The sequence below is a fragment of the Hydra vulgaris genome, chromosome 09 (genome assembly GCF_038396675.1).
Source record: "Hydra vulgaris chromosome 09, alternate assembly HydraT2T_AEP".
NCBI lineage: Eukaryota > Metazoa > Cnidaria > Hydrozoa > Anthoathecata > Hydridae > Hydra > Hydra vulgaris.
The window spans coordinates 19,880,046-19,906,787 of record NC_088928.1 but is presented as its reverse complement, the minus strand read 5'-3'; the positions used below and the strand labels follow the sequence as shown (position 1 = coordinate 19,906,787).

Genomic DNA, 26,742 nt, shown 5'->3' with positions numbered 1-26,742 from the left:
TAATGAAAATGAAACTAGATTTATCAGTAATACAAATAAACAAAATATTCATATCCTTTAACTTTAGCTGCTTTAAAAATATTTTTTCATTTATCTGGTGTTAATTTTCTTTTTATAGCTCTAGTGAAAACATCTAGTTTGCATTAACTTTTTGGCCATTATTTAAATATTTTGAAGATAATGAAATTAGAAATATGATTGGTTGAAAAGAAATTTTTTATTACCATTAATTCAAGTTAATGCTTTTTTGTTTGACAAGATTCAATAAGATATTGGACAAGGTTTAACAAGATATTGGATAAAGACAAACAAAAACAACAGCTTGTTCAATAAATAGTGATATAAAATAATTTTACGAAAACGTTTCAATTTTTATTAAAAGGTATTTTATTGTCTTTGAAAATGGTTACAATCCATTATTTTAAAGTCTCATCAAAAAATTAAAAACAGGAATATATTGTTTTACACTTTCAAAGTTACTTTTCTTTAAAAATTAAGTAATTTTAACTAATTTTAAGGAAAATTTTCACCAACTTAAAAATAGAAAATGAAACTTTCAAATTTTGAATTTTTTGTTTTAAAAGCTTACATATATATTTATATATACATCTATGCATATATATATATATATATATATATATATATATATATATATATATATATATATATATGCATATATATATATATATATGCATATATATATATATATATATATGCATATATATATACATATATATATATATATATATATATATATATATGCATATATATATATATGTATATATATATACATATATATATGTATATATATATATATATATATATATATATATATATATATATATATATATATATATATATATATGTATATATATATATATATATATATATATATATATATATATATATATATATATATATATATATATACACACAAATATATCGAATTGGAATTAAATATAGAAACCAATTTTGCAATTTTAGATGAAAAAAGTGGTATGTAAAGGTCACGCTTATGTCCAAAATGTTAAAAGATCTGCGTGTGATAGATCGCAAAGTCCTGGTGGGTGGCTCACTATTTAGCAGAATGTAACTGGAAGAACCCCTAAAAAATGTTCGATGTTTAACTGCTCAACTGATGCTGAAGTGGGTGGACATTTGTGGCGAGAAAAGCTTTCAAAAAATTACTATTATATTGCCCCGATCTGTATTTCGTGCAATGATGAAAGGCATGGAAAAGATTTTTACTACAAAATGAAGGCAAATACTGCTTTTGTGAAAATGGAAGTTAACTTATGCATAAATGCACAATAGTAAATTTATAAATCAGATGATAACATTAAAAAAACTTTAAACAACTGTTTCTTTGTTTCACAGGTTTTATTGATTATTACAACAATTAATTATATAATTAATACTTCTTTTATCGAATTTTTATAAGATTATGTCATTTTCAAATCTACATATGCAAGTATTAGTATAATGGTACTTACACCACATGTGAACTAAATGTTGTTCATAAGGCAAAGTATCAACCAAACAGCCGTGACGTGGAATGGTTTAGGCAGCCGCGGCGTAATGGTTGAAACGTTGCTCAGTGGGCAAGAGGTGAGTAAAACCCTTTAAAACCAACTTTTATATTTGAGTAATTTCTTTTTGTAAATGTAATCTAGAGACCCCCAGCACTCTAAAACTGATATAATTTTTCCCTGCTGTGATTTTTGAGCTCACTATATCAATTTTACCACAAAAATGGCAGTATTTTTGTTTTTCAAATATTTGTGAAAATGTTAAAAATCATATAAAAATGAAATATGAGGCCAGAAAGACAATTTTACAACATTTTAATTTCTTAAAGGTTTGTATTCCCAGCTAACATAAAACGTTCAACAAATGTTGCGAACGTTCTATGAACGTTTACAGAACGTACTCGAACGTTCGCAACGTTTGTCGAACATACTTGACCGTTTTATGTAAGCTTAGTTAGAAATATGAAAACTTATTTTTTACGCTTGCTTTTTTTCAAAGTGTTTTTCAATAAAACTCCTTAAAATGCGCAACATTTTTTTAACACTTACCTTTACACAAGAAGAAAAGCACTAGTCCGCACTTGTGATCTACTTTAAAATACACTTTCATATATAGATAAAAATTTACAACCAAATTTTCTGAGCTCAGCTGAGTGCAGTAAGTGCTAGGCTTTTTATTATAAATGTGATCTATTTGTAGATAGTGATTTAAAAACTGAAGAAGACGCATAAAGAACAGTTTTAATCATTTAAACCTTGTTAAAATCTTTTTTAAATAAAACTTCTAATGTTATTGTGAAAAGATATGGTACATTTCATGAAAGCGGAAGGAACAAATAAGGATTTGAAGACTGAGATTATCTAATAATATGGTCATAATTTTTGAACGCTGAGATTATCTCTCAGCGTTCAAAAATTATGACCATATAAAATTTCTAACCCCCTCAAATTGTGGGGTTAAAACTTTATATGGTCATAATTTTTGAACGCTGAGAGATTGTACCATGAAACCTAATATTTATTGATGAATATAAGTCTAGTTGAGAATAGTACAAAAAATATTTTTTAAACTTGTTTAAACCTCCAATCGTCGTAACTTTAAATATATATATAAAATACAAGTATATATATATATAAAATTCTATATATATATTATACAAGTGTGGGCAGTTGTTTATTTTGATAATAACAAGTATTTACTTGGATGTATCTACAGGCCAAATGATTTTTTGGATGTAGCAGAATTTGATGTGATTTTTGGCCTGGCACGCAAATATATAGACAAAAATATGTTCAAAGACTTACTTATCATGGGCGACTTCAGTTTCCCATCAATCAACTGGTCAAATGGCTGTGTTGATGCAAAATCAAATGAGAATGGAATTGAATACAAATTTACAGATATTTTAAATGATAATTTTCTTTATCAGCATATTAATATACCAACTTTCCAGCTGTCAGATGAACAACTTGGGAGTACCTTAGTCAGCGAGTGTTAACGAAATAGATTCAAAATTTGTTCTGGGAAATATAACGAGAGGCCATCTTATAATATGTTTCAGTTTCATCTTGTCTGATAAAGCAAATCGTGACAATAAAAGTAAGCAAATATTTATGTTTGCTAATTCCAATTTTGAACTAATATCTGATCTAATTTCAAATGTTGACTGGATACAATGCTTCAGTAGCAAAAACGTGCAAGAAATGTTTGATGAACTGATTTTTTATACTGAGGTAGCATGTAATCATTTCACTCCAATTAAAAAGACATTAAACTCTTTAAAAATTAGACCTGGGTTAATGCTAGGTTAAAGTTTCTAATTAGAAGCAAACAAAATTTAAGATATAAAAACTGCTCTTGTAAATGGAAAGACCCTGTTTTGAAATCTAAATACAAAATAATTTGCAAAAATGTAGCAGACGAGATTAAAAAAGTGAGACCAAACATTTAGTTTAATCTGGTAAAAAGAGCCATCAAGAATCCAAAGCTTCTCTACAGCTACATGAACAATCAACAAGCAATCAAAGATACTATAAAAACATCAAAGGGAGAAAATGGTATAACCACTTAAAATTCCAAAGATATTGCTGATATCTTAAACAAAAATTCTCAAGCTGCATTTGTGAAAGAAGATGACGGTCCACTGCCTTTCTTTGATTTAAGAACTACTGAAACTTTCATTATGACAAATAAAGATTTTACATATGAAGATGTCTATCTAAGTTTAAAAAACTTAAAAGATAACAAATCAAGTGGTGTTGATAATTTACATTCAGCTATTTTAAAGAACTGTGCATCAGCCTTTGCTATTCCACTTACGTATATTTTTAAAGAATTGTTTAAAACCAGCAAACTGTCAGTGCAATTTAGATCAGCAAATAAAAAAAAAGGCAAAAAAACCTTAGCAGGAAACTACCAACCGTCTAAAAGCTCTCGACTTAACTACCTTGACAAAAAGGAGGTAACGAGGATATATGATTCAACTTTTTAAATTCTTCAACGGTTTTAACAATTTGGAAACAATAAAAAAAAATAGTATTCAACAAACTCAAACGAGAGGTCACAGCTTTAAATATGTCAAAGGAATCACTAAGCAAGCCTGTCGTAAAAACTTTTTATTTAATAGATCGGATAATTTGTGGAATAGCTTGCCAAGCGAGTTGGTTAAGGCACAATCAGTTAACAGTTTTAATGCAGGTCTTGATTGCTGGATGAGCAGCAATCAAGCAAATCGGCTGTCATAGTGTGTTAATACCACACTAACTGGCTCACACCAGTTACAGCAATTCTTAATACTAATTCTAATATATATATATATATATATATATATATATATATATATATATATATATATATATATATATATATATATATATATATATATATATATATATATATATATATATATATATATATATATATATATATATATATATATATATATAGATTTAGCGGACGTGGGCAAATCACTTAAAACTGTAAATTTTTGTGCATTCTTATTTCAAGTATTTTGGTGGATTGCAAAGTATTTGAAATTTAAAATCAATGACAACTAGAAGTTCTTTAGTTTTGTTTTTATTTCAATTTCAATTATCATTTAATATTGTATGATATTTTTAGTCATGATATCCATTAATACACCAAGAGATTTATACATACTTGTTTACTCACAGACCATTGTTTTATCATTTGTTTAGGATGACTAGAGCGTGAGTTATTGTTCACCCTCTCCATGTAGTCCTAAAGTTTTATTCCTCCTACAAAATAGTCTTTACATTCATTCACGATTCTTACCCAATGACATCATCTACAACCTACTTTTATATTCACATCTCCCAGGTCTACATAACTGGACGGCGTTGCGGACAACTAGTACTTAACGACAACTAATACTTACCGCATTGCAGTAAAGCATTTGAAAGGAAGTTCACGCCTTCTTCTTTTCACCTCATGATCCTCGTCTCATTTCTCCAAACTGCTTTTCAAAAAGATCTGTTGTAAATGTTTCAATCAAAACATACTTACAACTTGTAGACAAGAGGAACTTTGACAATTCCACAAGACCATTACAATTATGATAGATACTTTTAGAAGTATCTTTAGTGAAGCTTTTAAAACAAACTTTTTTAGATAAGCAATTTTGCTTAGCCATGTTAATGTATTTTATCTGACACCTAATTTATGCAATAAAAATTGTCAAAATCTTTTGTTACTTTGTAGACCATTAGTAAAGTTTTTGTGGTTGATTACCCTCCACATCGAATTTTCTGTCAAGTCTTTTTACATTATTTAAAATGATTTCAGAGTTTGTCTAGGATTTGTTTAGACTTTTAAAGGTTGGATTTGATACCTTGAAAGCATAAGTTTTTCGTACAATTCACATGTTATTTACAAATCCTAAATAATTTTTCCAAATTTTTTATCAGCACGCTGTTCTTCTTTAGATAAAAAGATGTTGTTGTAGGCTTATGATAGAATAAACTAAGATCTTTTTAATCTTTTTAAAATATAACAATTCTATAAATTATTAAACCTAAAACTATCTTTAAACGCTATAAATATACTATAATTAATCTAATAAATATATTATATATCTCCTTTTTAAATAGAACTTTTCCTGATATTTTGAAATTATCTTGTGTCATTCCAGTATATAAAAATGGCTCAAAGTTCTCATATACTAGCTATAGACCAAATTCAATTCTTTTTAACATTGGCAAGCTCCTTGAAAAACTAATGTACTCTAGATTATACTCATTTTTAAGTTCCTTCAACTGTTTAAATGAATTTCAGTTTGAATTTCGATCAAAACACTCTACTTGCCACGCTTTAATAACTATAACCGAAAAAATAAAAAAGACACTGGATACTGGTCATTTCGTAGGTGGTGTTTTTATCGATTTACAAAAAGCGTTCAATACTGTTATTCATGCCATTTTAATTTCTAAACTTGAACATTACGGAATCCGAGGAGTTGCTTGTAATTGGTTTCAATCTTATCTTTCAAATCAAAAGCAGTTTGTTAGCATCAATGGTTACAAATCAAATAACAAACATAACAATCATTTCTTGAAAACATAGGTTTAAAACTTCGACGTTGTAGACGTAGACGTCGGTCCACATTTACAGTCATTAATGATCCATTTTTATGTAGTTTTACCCACTTCAGCATACTTATGATCTTTATCAAAACGTATATATATATATATATATATATATATATATATATATATATATATATATATATATATATATATATATATATATATATATATATATATATAATATATATATTAGGGGTGGGCAACTAAAACAAAATTAAAGATTTCAGTTCTCCACAAGTTTGTTTTTGCTTTTTGTTATGATTATAACAATTTTGCAAATTTTAAATGAAAAAAATAGTACTTTACATGTCAACCCATCTTAAATAAAATAAATATTGTTGAATCTCGATTATCAATTTAAAACTTAAAATTAAAACTAAGAAATTAAAGTTGTAATTAAAAGTTTTAACTGAAAATTGCTATCTTACTCAGAATTTAGTTTTAAAATTTGACACTTTTTATGTAGTTTTATCAATTTATTATCGATTATTAATGATTTAAAACTTGAAATTAAAATTTGAAATTAAAATTAAGAAATTAAATTAAAGTTGTAATAAAAAATTTCAACTGAAAATTATTATATAATTCAGAATTTAGTTTAAAAATTTGACAGTTTTTATATAATTTTATTTACAGTTTTTATAAAAATTGTTCCGCAGTGGATAATCTATGACAGTAATTTCATTGATAGAGTTAGGAAATTCTTGCGATGGTTTGCAACCAATTAAAGAATAAACTACTTCTGTTCCTCTTTCTTTGTTAGTGTGTCATTATGATTTTCAATAAGATTGATTTCCCTTTCAGTTACATCATTTACAACTTCCATGTGTGGAACCTTGGTATCCTACGAGAAATCAGAAGGAAAAAAGTAAAAACTCCGAATAATTGTCTCCTGGCTGCTGTATTTCAACAGCAGATGGTAAAAAGGGAAGCATTTTCTGTTGTATGTTCTTCAATATTGGATCCTGAAACACTTTATTGGTTGCCGTACAATAAGCATCTTAGTTCATTGACCATTGTTTCATGACCATTGTTTCCGAAATTGGCTGAATTGATGAAACTTCAGTCGGACCAACCAGAGCCATAAAAACAATGACAACTTCACACGAGGTGATGTCAGAAAGCAATCCAGACCATTTTAGTTTCCAGAGCTTGTTTAATTCTAGCACATGCGCTATTATGAAGCCCTGTAGTAATTGTGTAATGAACACACATTTCATTACACAATTACTACAATACAGACATTTGTTTGAGCCTCTCCTGTTCCTTAATCCATTTTTGGAATAGCCAAAAGTTTTTTCCAGCCATTCCAGTAACAATAATAGCTATACAACCCACATTTTCCTTTGATCCATCGATGTCGGGCAATATTGTACTGTACCAATGCATTTGACACTGTTCAAGTACATGACAGAGCTTGAGTTGGCTGATACTCCTTTTCTTTTTGTAATTCCGAACTAGATGTCTACAAAGAAAGTTCACCTTATGTTTCATTAATGTTCTTTGTTATTTGTTCTTTTACCTTGGCTCTCGTTTCTCTTGTATTACATCTACTCCACTCATGCGGCAGGAAAAAACATCTTCTCTTTAAAAGCAAATGAATTCTCGATCTTCTTCTTTCTGTATTTCCGTCATCACATCCTTTGTCGCTTTATAAAACAGTTCATTAAGGCGTTTTTTAATTTGTTCTTTAAGGTGTAATTCTTTAAACTTTAATCATGTCTTCTTTTATCCTGTTGCTTTCACGTTGTTGTGTTCTGTGTACCTTTAAAACCAGATAGTTCTGAAACAGGCCTTGACAGAAATGGTGTGCAATTGAGTGCTATTGCTGACCATGCCAACAATTTTTTTTTCCGGCAAATTGACCACAACTGTTTATATGTTTTAGGAATGATTTTAGAAATGCAATTAAAAAAGAAACGCTAAGCTAAACTTAAGCTAGGAAAAAAGTTAAAAAAAAACTAAAGAAAAAAACAATTCCTTACAAAAAAGAAAATTTAGAAGCACTAAAATATATCCCAAAAAACTCAAATTCAAAGCGAAAATTACTTTTTTAACGTTTTTAATTGCGTTTGAAGTAAATTACTTCAAAACTTATCGTTTGAAACGCTTTATTAAAGTTACGCAAAACGCTTTAACAATTTACTTCTAATTGTTAAATGAAAAAAACAAATTTGTTTTACCCAGCAAGTACAACCATAAGAGACCCTAACGGGAACCATACGGGATGTCAAACGGGAACCGTACGGAATTTGGCCGCGGAATATATGCGGACCATACGGGCTAAATAAATAAATAAATTATCAGCTTCTTTTTCTTTTTCCCGTATTGACCCCAGATTTTTCCCGGATATATTTTATTATTTTTTACTATGTATAACTTAGATCTTTTATGCCTTAAATTAACGATAATTTGTTTAAAGTAATTTTTTTCATTTTAAACAAATTTAATGATCAATTTAATCATGTTTTTGTATAATTTTTTATAAAAGTTTTAAAAGCTCAATGTTTTATATGCAAATTGAAAACACAAGGACATATACATATATGTTTTATTAATAAAATAAACTATTATTACATATGTAATAAATATATATACACAGTGTTCTCTGCAGTATTCTTTACGTTACATGTTTGGTGCTGCATTATGTACATTCTATATGTTCTTTTTTTTGTGTTTGATGCTGCATTCAAAATTCGTTCTTTTGGGCCTTCTTTGCCTCTATCTTGAGCATTACCAAACCACTCAGAAATTGCTTCTTCAAGAAGTTTTTTTTGATAAATTTTGTTTCGTTTCATAGTTTTTTTTTTGCAGCACCTAAAGATACGTTAGTTGAAATAAATTGCAAAAGAAATGTTACTATAGTAACATTTCTTTTGCCATATATTTTATCCAAAAGTGTGGCTTTAGGTGGTCTCGACATATCACTATAAAATATTATGATTTGAATTAGTAGGTATACCTAGTAAATCAAATCATAATATTTTATAGTAATGTGTTAAGGCCAACTTAAGCCATACTTTAGGATGACCTTAACTAGTCATTTTTCAGACACTTTAATTCTTAATAAGTCTTAAATATATGTAAAAAATTCAAGATATTTTGAAAAAAAAGTATTAATAACATGGGATAGGGTAAAAATACCAAAGCTCTTTTCACTACATAATATGATAATAAAAAAATTAATATACTCAATAAGAGAAAATAAGGAGAGTATATGATATAATATACTTACAAAACATTTGAAATAGCTGTAATGGCTGAAATGGTTTTTTATTTTTCTGGCCAGTTAGGTTATATTTTCGTGCCAGTTCATTAAAAAATAAATACTTCATGTTCCTTCTTACAAATTTGTTATATTCATTCCAACATTGTTTTCAAGGACCTGAACCTGACAATAAAATTACAAAAACGAATTACAAAATCAAATAAGTAAATTAAGGTGATATATTATAAAGATTCAAAAATCAATATTTTTTAATTACATGATTTAAAAAAAAAGACGGAAATAAAATCAATTAACATTTAGGGGTTGTGCAAGCTTTGTTTGTGTACTGCATCATCAAATTATTTGAACCCCTAAATATAACCCAATTTCCTTCATATTACTAATAAGGTTTACCATATCACTACTAATATTTAAACTCATAATTTATTGAATTCAGTTAATAAATAATGAAAATATTAAATGATTAGATTCATATTTGACATGACACTTTATCATTGAAAAACAAATGGGTATTTAATAAATCCCTATGGCACTATTCCATGGCACTAGGCTAGCCCCATGAAAATTCAACATCTTGACGTATTGAATTTAGAGACTACATTCATAACGTACTAGTAAGCTATTTGAAGTTTTGCTAATGATGTATGATTTTTATGACTTTTTAAAATTGTTTCATGCCTCCCACTGAAGACATGAAAAACAGATCTACTAATATCCAATTTGATGTATCTAACAATATAAACCTGAACTTTATTTAATATATAATAAATGTAAGAAATTCTTAATAACTTACCAAATATTATTCATACCTTAATCGTTCAACTTATCTTCAAAGCTTCCACGTCTTCAATTGTTTTAGGAGGTAAGTTTAATTCAATTTGTTCCTCTATAATGCCTTGTGTTGCATTAATTTATTGTTGAATGTTGTGCAACATTGCTGAATGTAACTTTTGGGTCTCTCTTATTTTTTCTTGTGCAGCCATTTTTGCCAACAATTTTTCCTTATGTAACAATAAAAAAATTAAAAAACCAATGTAAAAAAAACAACAACTTAAAAACTTGAATAAAATGGCATTTTATTGGATACCATTTTTATATACCTTTGATTGAAAGCATGTCATACATTTTAAAAAACAAATAGAAGCAATAATTTTGGTGAAGTGTTTTATTGATTTAGTATCTTACCTGATGTAGTATAACCAAAAGTTTTCACCATTGGAGTAGTGGTGTTACAAGAAAGACCAGAAACATCTTTAGACTTAACAACAGTTTCTGACTGGAAATCAAAACATGTTTTATTTGTCTGTTTTGAACTTCCTTTTCTTAAAAAAAAGAAAAAAGTAGTAAAGAGCAATATGAAAATTATAATGCAACAATAAAAACTTTACCTAATGATTCTGTGCGTACCACAAGAGTAAACAATCCACTAATTCTATTTTCAAAATGACCATCCCCTACTAACTCAAAATCAATATTTTTATTTCATATTTCATTAGTATAGCTACAGCTTTTCATTTATATAGGCAACACATAATTAAATTGAAAATTGATTTAACTCATGTACTAATGAATTATTTTATTGATGATTATCATATTTAAACCTATAAAATAAGTAGTAAAATCTGTTTCCTACCCAACTCTATCTCTGTTATTACAGGCCTAGGAAGCTTTTCTGACAACTTTCTTTTCTTTTTTCTATGATTTTTCAAAAACAATTCTTTTTTAAACTTATTATTTAATTTAAAATACTACTACAGGCAATTACAGACACATAACAGACACATAACAGACAAATAAAATTTTGCAAAAAAGTTGATGCATTTAGAATTACTTAAAATAATTTTAAAACAAACAGAACACCGGTTGCTGTATTTACTTTCTGAATCAGTACTCTCAATTACATCTTTGCTGTTAGACAGTTTTGATTCTAGCCTGTTTAAAATAAAGTAAATTTTAGGCATACAAAAGCTTACGCCATGCTTTTTTGCTCGGTAAACATCTCTTCAACATTAGATGTCTCTCTGCTACTTTCACCTTTCCCGGGCTTCTATCTCATTACCTACAATTCACATTTCAAAAATAATAACACTGCACTTAGCTTATACACAAAGTATTTTGGAAGTAAATTGTAGTTAGTATAATGTTATATAAATTTAATTACTAAAACATATTTGTAGAATTCAGTGATAAACACAAGTTTACTAAAAAATCAAAAATGGCAAAATCAACTAGCAAAAATAAACAAAAACTAGTTAAATACTACTGCGTCTAAAACAGTAAATATTTTTTTTAATTTTAATTTTAAAAAATTAATACTGGTTCAACAGTCCTTAAATTTGTCTGAGTTCATCAACAGTATTATACAGACCAAAATTTACCTGCAACTGCTAACAATCGAAAAATGTAAGTTTTCTAATTTGTTTCAGGTTCAGAACATAGCTTTTGTGCCCTATTCACTTTGCTAAAATTTGACCATGGAGGCCAGTAGCATTTTAATTCTACACGCTGTCTAACCAAAGCTGAAACTTCTTGAAATTCAATTTTATCAATTATCTAATGAAGGGAATATACTCAGTTTCCATCTCATTGTCAAAAACCACAATAACATAAGTTCCAGTAATTGTATTTTAACTTTAAAAGTAATAATAACCAAAATTAATTTTAAAATTTGCAAAATAAAAACATTCAAAGTAAGGTAATAAACATTGAATGCGTATATTATGCATATTATAATATTACAGATTAGTGTTACTGATGTGGTAAACACATAAAAATCTGATATAAAAGTTCAAAATTAAAAAAGCAAATACAAAATCTCAAAATGTTTCAAAAGTGCAATTCAGGCATTACAATAAACCCATTTTTATATGGTAAACAAAGATTTTTTTTTTACTACACCACTGAGGGGTAAACACTCATACAAACCATCAGTTCTTTCAACAATAAAAATATTTAACTTTTGAGAATTACATGGATTTTTAAAAAAAGATTCTTTGATAACAAACTCTTCAAAAAGAATATAAGCATTATCATTGCTGGCAGTTGGTTTCAAAATATTTCTAACAAATCCAATTTTACCATGTATTTCAAAGCAATTATCTCCAACACTGTTAGATATAAAACACTTCTTGTTTTGATACTATTTGAATTGAAGATAATGGCTCAGTGTTATATTTACAGGACCTTTAGTGTGTAATTTACTAAAACCAACAATATGATAACATTGACAGGTATAAATATTAGCATTTTCAAAAACTCTTCTGACTATTTGTGAACAAGGTGATTGAGCCTTGCGAACAAGCATTTTTAACTGACCAAAATAACTTTCACATTTTAACGACGAGCAATTGTCAAGTGCGCCATAGTGTTTTGCATCATCAGCTAAGTGTATTAATGAATGAACATTATATACTAGCTGATCTCTACGTATAGCTTTTCAAAAATCCGCACACAATATTGCAACAACAGATCAGCATACCCAGCATAATGTTTAAGAAAAGAAATACACAATAAAATCCTGACCACAACAGATAAGTCAATAAAATTTTGATAATGATTTGGTAACAATAATCCTTTCAAAACTACTGGCCCTGTATAAATCAAAAAAAGACAGAGCTCAGTAGCCTTCCATCATCTAAATTCAGATAAGGAACGAGACTTTTAGAAAATTCTTTTGAAATATATGGTCGTAAAGAAGAAAGTTTTTCTGAAATTACTGCAATAATACTTTGGGACAATCTACATGATGGTGGGCCACAATTTATCCATAAATTTAAAATTCTTCGGACAACACCCAAGCAAATGCAATGCGTATAATCTATTGGAAACCCACTTACCATATTATAATTTAACTTTGTGAAAGGAGATATTGCAGTATGGTTTTCTGGATCATGTTGATTTAAAAAGTCTATATTAGTTCTTAGTGGAGCAGATAAGCCAGGTAAAACTATTTTTTGATACCACTTGTCATGTTGAATACATCGTTCACAAAAATTGTATCCATTATGTGTTTTAATGCACTTCACAAATGACCAAGCTGGTGTATCACAAATAACTGCTTCTAATTTTTATTTTGTATGCCTTTCCAGTCTTTTTACAGATAACACAAACTTCTTGAAAACTTTTTATTTCATCAATAAAATCTATTAAATAGTTATCAATAAAATTTGGTTTACAAAAACTGGAAAATAAAGCAATCGGAAACACATTCTGTTCAAACTCTAAAAAAGAACCCAGAATCGGCCAAAGTGATATGTTTGAGTTATTAAACAGCAAAATACCATCAATATTAATATGTAAAGTAAAAACTGAAAGGTCTGTTAAAAGAGACTTTTAATAGAAGAGAAAGTCAAAATTGCAATCCAATGTAGTAATACTCATCACCTGCAACAGATTTGGTTTCAACATGTCTCTTTGTATGTAAAAGCGATCTAGAATCTTTAGGCAAATCTAATTCATGTTTTCTCAGAACCAGTAATAAACTGTCTAAAGCAGTGTGAGATATTTTAAAAATGACTGCCTATTTTCCTTGATCCTCATCTAAGCTACTACTGTTTGGGTTTAGATTTTCGTTATCAGAACCATCATTAGAATGTGATTATCATAAAATTTGGTATTATTGTTTCCATTTGGCATTCATTCATGCTTGAACCTTCATATAAACTTTCATTAACTTTATTATCCTCCACAAATTTTTCTTGAATTGATTTGTTACTAAAAGAAACCTCTTCAACAATTTTGCCACCACCACAGCAATTTTTCATTGTTTTGTTCTTTGTGAACTCATGACAGTTAAATAAAGAAAGTTGAAAATTTTACTTTAATTTTAAACGGAACATGTCAGATATTTAAATAGGCGAATTTCCCAGATGCGCCTATTTTAAATACAAAAATTATCTTAAGTTAGTTTAAGAAATTTTCACATGGTTGCGTGTGCATCTGGGAAATCCCTGAAGAGACACAGATAAATCCCATTGAAAAATACCAGTTTTACCCCGTAACAAGATGCCCAGATTAAAACTGTATGGGTCCCGCATGGGTGTGCTTGCTGGGTAAACTATTAAAAAGTGTAATATATATTATTTTTAAATCGTATAAACATTTGTATATTACAAAAAGTTAAACAAAAAAAAATGTAGTTTTTTTTAAAATAGTAATTTTTAATCATGCTCTGATTAGTAAGTCAAGTTAAAAAAAAAGATTTTAAACAATTCTTTGTAAAAATAGAAACAAAAAAATAAAGCAATTCCATTCCAATGAGAAGATTTAATTTAACTTATTCATGATTTAAAGTAACATTATAGAATAATCTTTTCGAAAACCTTTAAAAAAAAAGAAAAAATAGTTTTAAAATTTATTTAAAAAACATTAAAATTTATCATAAAAAATACCAGCCTAATTAAAAAAAAATTAAATATAACATTTTTGTTAATTTACACAAAATGCATTGATTTTAAACAATCATTATAATTAAATTTAATTAAAGCCTTCACATAAAATTTAAACTTTAGAAAAGATTTTTTAGAAAAACGATTAAAAGTTATTCATAACGTAACTATTTTTTTTTATTATTGCATTTAAATTAAAACATCAAAACAGCATGGTCAAATTGTAATGGAAAAAAATATTAAGCTTTGTCAGTTACAGTGTTTGATTGCACGCCATTCCTGACCAATCCTGCCAAAGCAGCTTTGACAGTTTTCTGACATGAGTGAACAGCTTATTGCTATTCTGGCTTGCATACAAATATAAAAACTGCATCACAAGACATTTTATAACTTTTAGGAAGGGTTTGAATGGAATAGAAATAAAAGTTGAAAAAATGTTGGTAATATTTTGGGATCACTTTACTGATTTTTGCGATTTTTACGGAAAACCTGACTTGGGCCAACTAAGATTTGATAACATAGCTACATGGTTGATGGTTAAAATTTGGAACACTTATTATTGTCTGTTCTATCTAGATTCTCATAGACTTTACAATTTTTTATATGAAAAGTTAGTTTTTAATGTATTTATATTTTTGTTTTTATTCGTTTTGAATGAAAAACATAATATTTTTGAAAAGTCTGCAGAATTAGTAATACATCAACCTTTTATAAATAAGAAAATTAAAAAACTATTTTCTGTACCTCTAGCTTTGTTATTAAATATGTTTTCAAACTTGGCATGTTTAGCACTAAATTTGTTTTTTGCGTGAACTTCCGTTTATATTTTGAAGCAATGACGTATGTTAGGTCACGTAATATATATATATATATATATATATATATATATATATATATATATATATATATATATATATATATATATATATATATATATATATGTGTGTATATATATATATATATATATATATATATATATATATATACATATATATATATGTATATATATATATATATGTGTGTATATATATATATATATATATATATATATATATATATATATATATATATATATATATATATATATATATATATATATATATATATATATATATATATATATATATATATATACATATATATACATACTTAAATGCGTTACAAAACTACTCTAGTTTTATTTTGGTTTTTATTAAGCTTATAACTTTGTGAAATTGACTTCACATACTTAAATGATTTTAAATGTCTTTAGCATCTTTAATATTGATAAATATATTTAATTTCCATTCAAACTTCTTTTTTAAAAAAAAAAAAAAAAAAGAAGCATATTTTGTAATATTTGGCTATTTTGTTATCTGACTTTAATAATCCCTCTATCGATTCACATTAGGTTCAAGAGCAACTTTTTGCTTTAAAAATGGTCTATTAATGTTTATATTATGAATTAAGCAACAGAAATGGGTATTTTTTGATTATTTTTGCTAAAAAGCAAGATTAATTTTTCAAAATCAGCTATGTTCATAATTTCTGCGCAAATTTCCGCGTAATGATCGATAACAGAAAAATAACTATTCATAAAATTTGCTAAAAAAGTTTATTTTATTGCATTAATTTAACAAAATAATTTTAATTGCAAATATTTTAGATGTAACAACTTTCAAGAGCTTATTTGATTAACAAAAAACTTCTCTAAATTAAAGACAAAGTTAACTTATGTAAACTTTATCTCTAGTTTAGAGAATACTAAAACTACTCATTTTACAGCACATTAGTATCTCAGATTTCATTATTACTCGCTGGCAAACAAAATTGCTATGTTTGTTAACAAAACGGCATTTATTTAGGTGCGCCGAAAGAAAACGTCATTACATTACCAAAAACGGAGTGAGCTGGTTTCGGAACATGAACGAAACTCTTGCTTTCGTGATGAAGTCATGTGGGTCCGATCAGATCTATTACATATTTAGTGCTAAATAATGTCGTTCAAAAAACACATTAAATTAAAGCGATTTTAGTAAAATCTGAAATGTACTTTTGAACGACATTATTTAGCACTAACCCTGATATATAACTTAATTCGATTAGGTCAGCTTATTTTGATAAGGTTATCAACTTGATTTGATTAGGTTATTTATATCATAAATAAAAATGTTACGTAAAAAAATTTACATAAGTACCACTGTATTTTTATAGTGCGACTATTTTAAAACCAAATATATTACAGTTGCTTGCTATTTTACGGATTCAAGTTAAATAAAAAAAAGATGCCATCTATTAATCATAAATACCATACCATTTATACCTCATTTAAAGTAACAATAAAGAAAAGTAGAAAAGTGTGTCATTTATTATTAGCTATACTTGTATCCATATTATATATTACATTTAATATATATGTTGAAGGCTCTTATGGAGTTAGGAGTAAAGGAAGATGTAAAAATTCGTTTGATGAAAACAAAGACTTAATCTATCTTATTACCAAAACCCATGAAGTTTTAGACAAATATAAACTTGATTACTTTTTGATGTATGGAAGGTGAGTATTTTTATAGCACTTGTTTAATATATATATATATATATATATATATATATATATATATATATATATATATATATATATATATATATATATATATATATATATATATATATATATATGTATATATAAATATAAATATATATATATATATATATATATATATATATATATATAATATATATATATATATATATATATATATATATATATATATATATATATATATATATATATATATATATATGTAAGTGTATATATATGAATTAAAAAAAAATCTTTATATTATCATGTATAATATTGTAGACATAAAAGAGTGCTCAATAGATAAACTAGAGCTGTATAGTATATAAATATAGTATATAAAGATAAACTAGAGCTGTATAGTATGTTACTGTTACCCGCAGTACCAGGAATTAGCTAAATGCTAATGTTTATAATATAATTTAATATTGCAACTCAGAGTTTTATGTGTTACCACAATCATCAGGCAAGTAGTAAAAGTTTAATTTTGCTAACTTACCTAATTTTGTAGGAAAATTACAACTTTTACTACTTGTCTGGTGACTGTGGTAACACATGAAACTCAGAGTTGCAATATTAAATTATATTATATATATATATATATATATATATATATATATATATATATATATATATATATATATATATATATATATATATATATGTATTCTATATACTGAATAAAGAAGTATATAGAATACATATATATATATATATATATATATATATATATATATATATATATATATATATATATATATATATATATATATATATATATATATATTTAAACAACTTTAAAAAGTATTCTACACATTAGAGTGCTCAATGTTCTTAAAAGAACAGAGCAATTATATATTAGTAGAAAATCACTTAACTAAATTTTTTTCCATTTGACACTGTGTTTCATCAACAAAGATTCATCAGAAAATTTTCTGATGAATCTTTGTTGATGAAACACAGTGTCAAATGGAAAAAAATTTAGTTAAGTGATTTTCTATATATATATATATATATATATATATATATATATATATATATATATATATATATATATATATATATATATATATATATATATATATATATATATATATATATATATATATATATATATATATATACAGACTAAAGTCTTGGTCTCGAGATGTATCAACTCATATTTTTCTTGGTCTTGATGTTTAAAGTCTTGCTTAAAGATCTTAAAGACCTAAAGTCTTAGTCTCGGAACTTTACTGATATGTACTTCTTTGATCCTTACAAAAAATACCACAATAGGTAAATTAGTATTTGATAAATCATTGATAGCCGCAACTTTCCACTTTCATGAAAACGTGTACCTAGAAAGATATAAATTTCTTTACACATACCAGTCTTTGTTAGATTGTTAAAGTATAAGTTGTGAAATCAAGTGATACATTGTTGTCATAAATGGCTCTAATTTGCCAACTAATTTTAGAGTGGGGGTCTCACACACTTCCACTTTGTGCCGGTCTTAGCTACTGGCCTAACATATTTGCTATATGTGTGCTGTTTTTTGTTTGCCATTGTGGTGGCATTGCACTTTTTTTTTGGGTACATTTTGTTTTTAACAATACAAGTTTGTTTTCCATTGTTATTAATGAAATCTTTTGTAGGCTGCAACATTGTTCTACATAATATTCGATGGCTTAATTATATAATACATGTGCTAAATGTTTTATAATAGAGTAATGTGTATAAATGGTAAAATAATATAAACTAAAGGCTTGAAAGTAAGTGTGCATGCATGTGTGAGCATTGTTGTGTTAGACTTTTAAGAACTTAAGTCTTGTTCCTGGTCTTATGAAAACATTCAAAGTCTTGTATTGGTCTTGAGTTCAAATGTCTTGGCCTTTACTTTCTTAACTACATCTTTGTGAGTGTGTGTATATATATATATATATATATATATATATATATATATATATATATATATATATATATATATATATATATATATATATATATATATATATATATATATATATATATATATGAGAGCAAGTTAGGGAAGTGTCACTAAAGCCATACTATATTAGAAAAAGTACAGTTTTTCATTGAAATATAGGCTACAACATTTTCTAATAAAGTGTGGCGGAATAGTGTTGCAATATTTTTCATGGTCCAAATTTTATTGTTGAAAATGTAAAAAATGGAATAGTGTCGCAAATTGTGGCATTATTGATTGTCGAATAATAGAATAAGGAATAATGTCGCAAAGGAGTTTAATGAATAGTGTTAAAAACAAAAAAAAAGGAATAGTGTTGCAAATGGGCAGCAATTTTTTCTTTCATTATTCTTAGTTTTTTTTCTTGTTTTATTTTTTCTGTAAAAGTCGTATGCTATAAAAATAAGCAAAACGAGTAAGCAATTGCTGAATATAACTGTTTGGGAAACTATTCTATTTTACTATTTGTGACACTATTCCTTTTTTTTGTTTTCAACACTATTGATTAAATTCATTTGCGACACTATTCCTTTTTTTTTTTTGCGACATTATGCCTTTTTAGTATATTTGACACTATTCTGAAGTTCATTTTTTGACACTATTCCTGTCACCCAGTGTGGCCCTAATCTTCCATTGTTCATAGTGTGTGTATATATATTTATATATATATATATATATATATATATATATATATATATATATATATCTATATATATATATATTTAACCCCTAACTGATTGACAGAAAGTTTTTCCGTATTTCGTTTATTTATAGTAAAAATTAAAATGCAAGGCCGGAATTTTTTTTTTATTACTTGATAGACTGCCTGCCCCAACCAAACCCTCAGTGGATGAAGCAGCACTCCCTTGCGAGTCAGGCTATTTGTCTGTCGATGTAGCACCGTTGTGAGTCAGGCTATAAGATAGTCGATGTAGCAACACTCTGTTCATGATTTACAGTAAAAATAAATAAAAATAAAAACATTTTATTAAAAAAATAAAAACATTGTTTATATTATTAAAAACATTCGAAATGAATTTAAAACATTCTGGTCAATTTGCGTTTTTGCAGTTCTGACAACACGCAAATGTTGGATGAAAGTCAAAAGTAATTAAAAATGACTTTTTTGTTGGCATAAGAATCATTTTTTTCCTTCCGTACTCCCAAATGCAACAATCTATAGAACTATATATATATATGTGTGTGTGCTACATCTACTTTCTTTTAGCCTGACTCGCAAGGGACACAAAGTGCTGCTTTGTGTCCCTTGGCTATATATATATATATATATATATATATATATATATATATATATATATATATATATATATATATATATATATATATATATATATGTATATATGTATATATGTATATATATATGTATATATATATATATATATATGTATATATATATGTATATATATATATGTATTTATATATATGTATGTATATATATGTATATGTATATATATATATATATATATATATATATATATATATATATATATATATATATATATATATATATATATATATATATACCATGCAGTTAACTTAAAAAATTTTTAAATTGTCAAAAAGTCAAAAAAGTGACACCATTACAGATGCCATTGTTGTTGGCATTTGTTCAGTACTGTATATATGTATATAGTACTGTACAGATGCCAACCTAATTGCTGACCTAAAATTGTCTGATTTCTATATAGATTATAGTATAGCAGGGCTTTGAAATAAGCACCAGGCATTGGACATTATCCGGCATTTGTCCTGTAAAAAATGACATCTATCGGTCATTTTGTCTGACCCATATATATGTGCATTTATTTTCTAATCATTTTAGTTGTTCCAAAATTATTAAGTCAGTATTGTATATAGACTATATATATATATAATATATAAATTACAATATATAAATATATATATATATAATTAAGTCAGTATTGTATATAAACTGTATATATATATATATATATATATATATATATATATATATATATATATATATATATATATATATATATATATATATATATATATATATAAATATTTTTTTAAACTTTTTATTTTTTATACAAAACAAAATTGAAGTTGAGCACACGGCTACGTTAATAAAATACGTCATTTTTTTGAGTTAATTCATTTTTTAAACGATGCCAAAGCATTACATTTTTTTTGAATTAAATAGCCAGTTTTTCATCATTTATATTAAAATGTTGCAATTAGTTAATAATTTGAAATTATAGTTTAGTATTTGTTTTATTTTTTGTCTGATGATTTTTATAAATTTCAAACAAATATTTTAGCTTTTAAAACTCCTTTCAATTTTATTTTATAAAAATTTTAACGTAATAGTTACTTTAATGCTTCAATAAGTACTTTTTATTACACTATTAAATTCGAGTTATTACGCAATGTTTGTTTTCGCACTAAAAACATTCGCTATTAAAAGTGTTTATAAAAAATTAATCCTGGAAAAAGTTTGAAAAGATTTATAAAAAAAAATACATATTTATTAGGGGTGCACCGATGCATCGGCATCGGCCTTGCGATGCATCGACCATTTACCCGATGCATCGGCATCGGCCTTAATAACCATCGGCTGATGCTGATTGTTTTGAAAACTTTTTTAATTTTATATGATTATATAACTTATGGATCCTTGTATAAGTGAATCTTGTATAGTGAACATCTTGTATAAGTGAATGTTGGGGTAACTTTAGCTGTTGTTGAATTTCATGTAGCATGTCCATGGAGGACAAAGAATGGTGAAAGTGTGTGACAATTTTTCTAGCCTTAGCTAGATCATTCACAATTGTTTGCTGCTTAAAAAGCTTATCGGTTGTACAAAGTTGAAGAGTGTGGATTACGCAACTTAGAGAATTTTTTTCTAAACCAGCTTCTTTTATGGCTAATTTCATATTAGCAGCATTGTCTGAGAGGACAAAGTACACTTTGTTAGTTGGTAATTTCCATTCATTTAATGAATCCTTTAGAAATTTTGATATCTTTACACCTGTATCAGAGCCTGTCATTTTTTTAAGTTGAGGCACAGCTGTCATAGAATTAAACTCTGAGTTTATCCAGTGTGCTTTTAAAGATTAAAAGCTTAGAATATTGTTATGTGTAGTCCATCCGTCAGTGGAGAAGCTCAAAAAATCCGCTTTTGCTACATTATTCATAACTTGTATTTCATTTTTTCATAAATTAGAGGAAAAACTGTTTCAATCATATGTTTTCTAGAGGGCATGGTATACCTAGGTTCAAGATGCATAATTAGTTTGTTAAATCCTTGATCTGTAACTAAAGAATATAGCTGAAGTCCACGCATATCATTTCTCTGATAAGCAGAATTATTTTTTGGGCTCTTTGTTCACTTGATGTCCATTTCTTATGCTTATTAATAGTATCTTCAAACTTAAGTTGATGTTTTTGGTCTAGAGTAACTGTAACACTATTGCTAAAGGAATTTTCGCTGTTATCATTCTCTTTATTCGTTGAAGAAGATCCAATAACATAGCTTTTTTTTTCTGTGTTAAATTTTTTGAAACCTTTTAGATCTTCTATTTTCCAAAAAACTTTTATATGTTTTGCTTTCATATGTCCTCTTAAATTGGATTTTGTCATTTTTTTGCCAGATGTGCCTCCTCTTGATATTTTCATTTTGCAAAATTTACAAATTGCCTTTGAGCGATTATTTTCATCAATATCAAAATAGTCCCAGATTGGACTTTTAGTTGCGATATAGAAGCGTAGAATAAAAGAGAAAGAATTTTTTTTGTGTAATTTTTTTTTGAATGATAAAGTAGCATTTTGAACTTCTTCGTAATTTTTTTTGCTTTTTCACTCTTTTTTTAGAAAATAAAAGTTTATATAAACTTTGAATGAATGAGAATTGAAAAAGAAAATTGATTGATTCGAAACTCTTGCAATTATTCTTTACTATTAAAATGGTTCATAATATATTTACATTAAAGTTAAATTAAAAGCAAGTTTATTAAATTAAAAGCGTTTAATAAATAAACATTCAATATAAGAAATGTTATATAATTTAATTTTGTACAAACATTTGCTTAAAATTTGCTAATTATTATAAGTAATGACTTTATAGAAACTTTCTTAATAAAAAAAAACGAAATCGTTTCAATTCAAACAGAATGAGGTAGATAATATTTAGAAAAAAACTTTTCATTAATATTTGCTCTAATTTATAAGACTTAAAAAATGTTGTTTTCATCGTCACTGAAATGGAATCTAGCGTTTCCATTCCGGTATATAATTCCATCATATATCCAATATATACTACTTATTTGATTTCAGAGCCGATTCATCGGCATCGGCCAAAAGTAGGCATTGGTGCATCCCTAATATTTATATCAATTTATATCACGTATAATATTCTTTGATAATTTAAATAAAATGGGTTTATTGTAAACATAATTAATTTGTTACTTTATTGATTAAAGTAATAAATAAACTTAATAATTTATGTATTTAATAATTTTTTTTTTTTGTTAAACATTTTTATTACATATTTAATTATGTATTTAATAATTGCATAATTTATGTTATCTAATATATTTATGTAATAATTTATGTATTTAATAATTTACAAAGCATTTCACATAGTATAATAATTTTTAATAAGCGTAATATAAATATATTTTCCTTTTCAAGTTTTAGTTTTTTGAGGTTAAATTTTTTCTTTTGAAGATTTTCTTTTTGTTAGATAATTTATCTTACAAATTATGTGGTCAAGTTGTAAAAACAAAATATTTTATGCGTGGTCAGGAATGGCGTTCGATCGCACTTTAATTTTTATCAAACATATCCGGCAAACTCGAGTTTTTATTAGACAAATTTTCGAGTACAAAAAAGTTCTTTATTTCGAGCCCTGAAGTATAGTATATTAGTTATTTTTATATGCAATTATTATAATTTTATATATATATGCATATATATATATATATATATATATATATATATATATATATATATATATGTATATATATATATATATATATATATATATATATATATATATATATATATATATATATATATATATATTAGTGATGTGCCGGGTACTTGTTTCGGACCTGGGGAGTTAAGCTATATTACTGGGTACCTAGAGTCGGCCATTTTGTTGCAGTACCTGACACCGGGTATCTTAAAAGAAATTTTGAATAAAAATTAACCTTAAATGCTGTAACTATTTGTTTAAATTGTGTCGACATTATAAACATTATTGCTTTTAGTTTAAACTTTAACCAATGAACTTTTTGATATAAGTCCTAAAGTGTTATGGAGTTAATAGCTCATAAGCCGTATTTAATCGATATAGATGTGTCTCATAATATTTTTTAAAATATACATTTTTTTCTAAATATGTGAAAAGGATATAACTAAATAATTAAATAAATTATACCGATAAAAAGGATTACTTAAATAGCTTCTTTTCATTGTGTGAGAGAATTTTTTCACAAGAGAATTTTTTGAAGTTGATAGAGTTAATTTTAATTTTAAAGATATTGATGTTTTTGGCATTAATGACGTAAGACGGCAAGTTATTCCAAATATTACCAACCTTGAGGGAGTAAGAATAGTTGCGGACATCAAGTTTACACTTTAGTTTGCGTATTTTGAATTTGTGACCACTAGTGTAAATATAGTTGTTTACTAAAAAGAAACTTGATATATTTAGGCAAATTAGTTAGTGCAAATTAACCAGCGTTATTTTGTGAAAACAATAACTTGACTCTGCGTTAGAGATTTCACAAGCTTTTATTTGAACTTTTTAATATGGACCTGGTGCCGGGTACCCAGACTCAGAAGAGAATATAGGCATAAACTTGTTCCGACACATATCTAATATATATATAGAGAGATAGATATATAGATAGTCCTGGAAGATAGTTGAAAAGTTTTTCATTGTTTTTAAATCTAAAAAATTGTTTTTAATATTAAAATATTTAGTATGGTTAGCAAATCTAACTTTGAATGCGGTTTCATTAACTCCAAAATGCACGTCTAGAGTGCCTAGGTATAGAGTGGCTTGATACACTATATTATTTACAAGGCACTGTTGATTTAAAGGGCACTTGCTTTCATCAACACTATTGCAATGTTTGTTGATGACGGAGTACACTCCACTGTAACTTTATATTTTAATCTTTTTTTTGTTTCTTGATTTTTATTACATGTTTGATGATTGCCTTAAGGCATGAAACTCTTAGTACCATAAAAGTATGTATTTTCTTTGTTTATAAATTTATATATGTATATATATATATATATATATATATATATATATATATATATATATATATATATATATATATATATATATATATAATATGCTCTTTTAAATAATATAAGTAAATTCTATTTATTAATTGAGCACTTTTATATGTACAAGAGTTTTTGTATTTTAGTTCCAAATACAAAATATCATTTAATATATATTTATATATATATTTATACACACGTATACATATATATTTATATATATACATTAAATGCTGTTTGAAGAGTATATTTTGTTACATGTAATATGCAGATGAAAGCTGTTATTTTCTTATTTGTGTTTAGTTTATGGGGTGCATTGCGCACTGGACAACCATTACCTTGGGATTATGATTTTGACTTTGGTGTTGACTTTGATGATGCAAGATTAGTGAATTTTGACGAAGTTCAAAACGCTCTATTGGAATATAATATTAAAATGAAATATGTATATTATAGTGGAGTTTATAAAGTATATTTTGGTACAATGACTGGTGATATTATGGTATTTAAAGATTATTATAATGATGGTATAATGAGACGTATTGGAATTGAGTCGTGGCTATTATTTATACATTATAGATTTTATCACCAATATCCTAAGAGATTAACTCAGAAGCCTCTAGGAAAAAAAAAGTTTGCTGGGCTTTTATTCAATGTACCTCATCAAGGAGTTGAAATTCAAAAGTATCTGTATCCAAATAATTGGTGGGTGGAACTTAAACCTCCAAACTGCAATTTAACCATTTAAATGCAGTAGTTTAAATTTTTTTTACATATAAATTATCAATATATTCATATTACATTTAGATTATTAAATGTTTAAAATTATATACCGAACTGATCCCAACAAAATTAGTTTTCTTTTTTTTTCTTATTTTTAGAATTCCAAGGGTTTTGTTTTGGGTTTTCGCTTTCCATCTATCCGATTCTTTTAATTTTTTTTTACATCAATTAAACGAAATATACTCAGGAACATATAACTACACATTTATGCATATATACGTATACACTTGGTAAACAAAATAAACAATTGTGATACCTCTGAAGTTTGATTGGCAGATAAAATTGCATTACATTGAATCATAAAAATGCGCCAATTAATGTGAAAGTGTAAATGCAATCGATTCTAATTTCAATTGAATTGAACGTTAGGCAAGTTAGATTACCAAAGTTAA

General features: G+C 26.2%; 1 protein-coding gene and 2 long non-coding RNA genes across 3 annotated transcripts; 2 read left to right on the top strand and 1 right to left on the bottom strand.

The window, feature by feature from the left end:
- The first annotated feature begins 245 nt into the window (after nt 1-245).
- LOC136085038 (uncharacterized) lies at nt 246-1,358 on the top strand. Its single transcript, XR_010641022.1, has 2 exons — nt 246-382; nt 985-1,358. It is a non-coding gene; the product is annotated as an uncharacterized LOC136085038 (long non-coding RNA).
- A 7,313-nt stretch (nt 1,359-8,671) lies between these two features.
- On the bottom strand, nt 8,672-14,138 carry LOC136084626 (uncharacterized). The gene is made up of 4 exons (XR_010640696.1): nt 10,549-14,138; nt 10,173-10,364; nt 9,370-9,525; nt 8,672-8,951 (listed from the first exon to the last, which is right to left on the bottom strand). It is a non-coding gene; the product is annotated as an uncharacterized LOC136084626 (long non-coding RNA).
- Nucleotides 14,139-16,890: 2,752 nt separating this feature from the next.
- Nucleotides 16,891-26,419, top strand: LOC124811135 (uncharacterized protein RT0683). Its single transcript, XM_065804990.1, has 2 exons — nt 16,891-17,286; nt 25,871-26,419. Exons 1-2 carry the CDS (start codon nt 17,015-17,017, stop codon nt 26,313-26,315), a joined length of 717 nt encoding a protein of 238 aa, XP_065661062.1. The 5' UTR covers nt 16,891-17,014; the 3' UTR covers nt 26,316-26,419.
- The last annotated feature ends 323 nt before the right edge of the window (nt 26,420-26,742 follow it).

Bases quoted from the DNA above. Each gene is read 5' to 3' on its own strand.
- LOC124811135 (XM_065804990.1), top strand. From the start codon at position 17,015: ATGCCATCTATTAATCATAAATACCATACCATTTATACCTCATTTAAA. The intron at 17,287-25,870 runs GTGAGTATTTTT...ATTTGTGTTTAG, and splicing joins TACTTTTTGATGTATGGAAG to TTTATGGGGTGCATTGCGCA.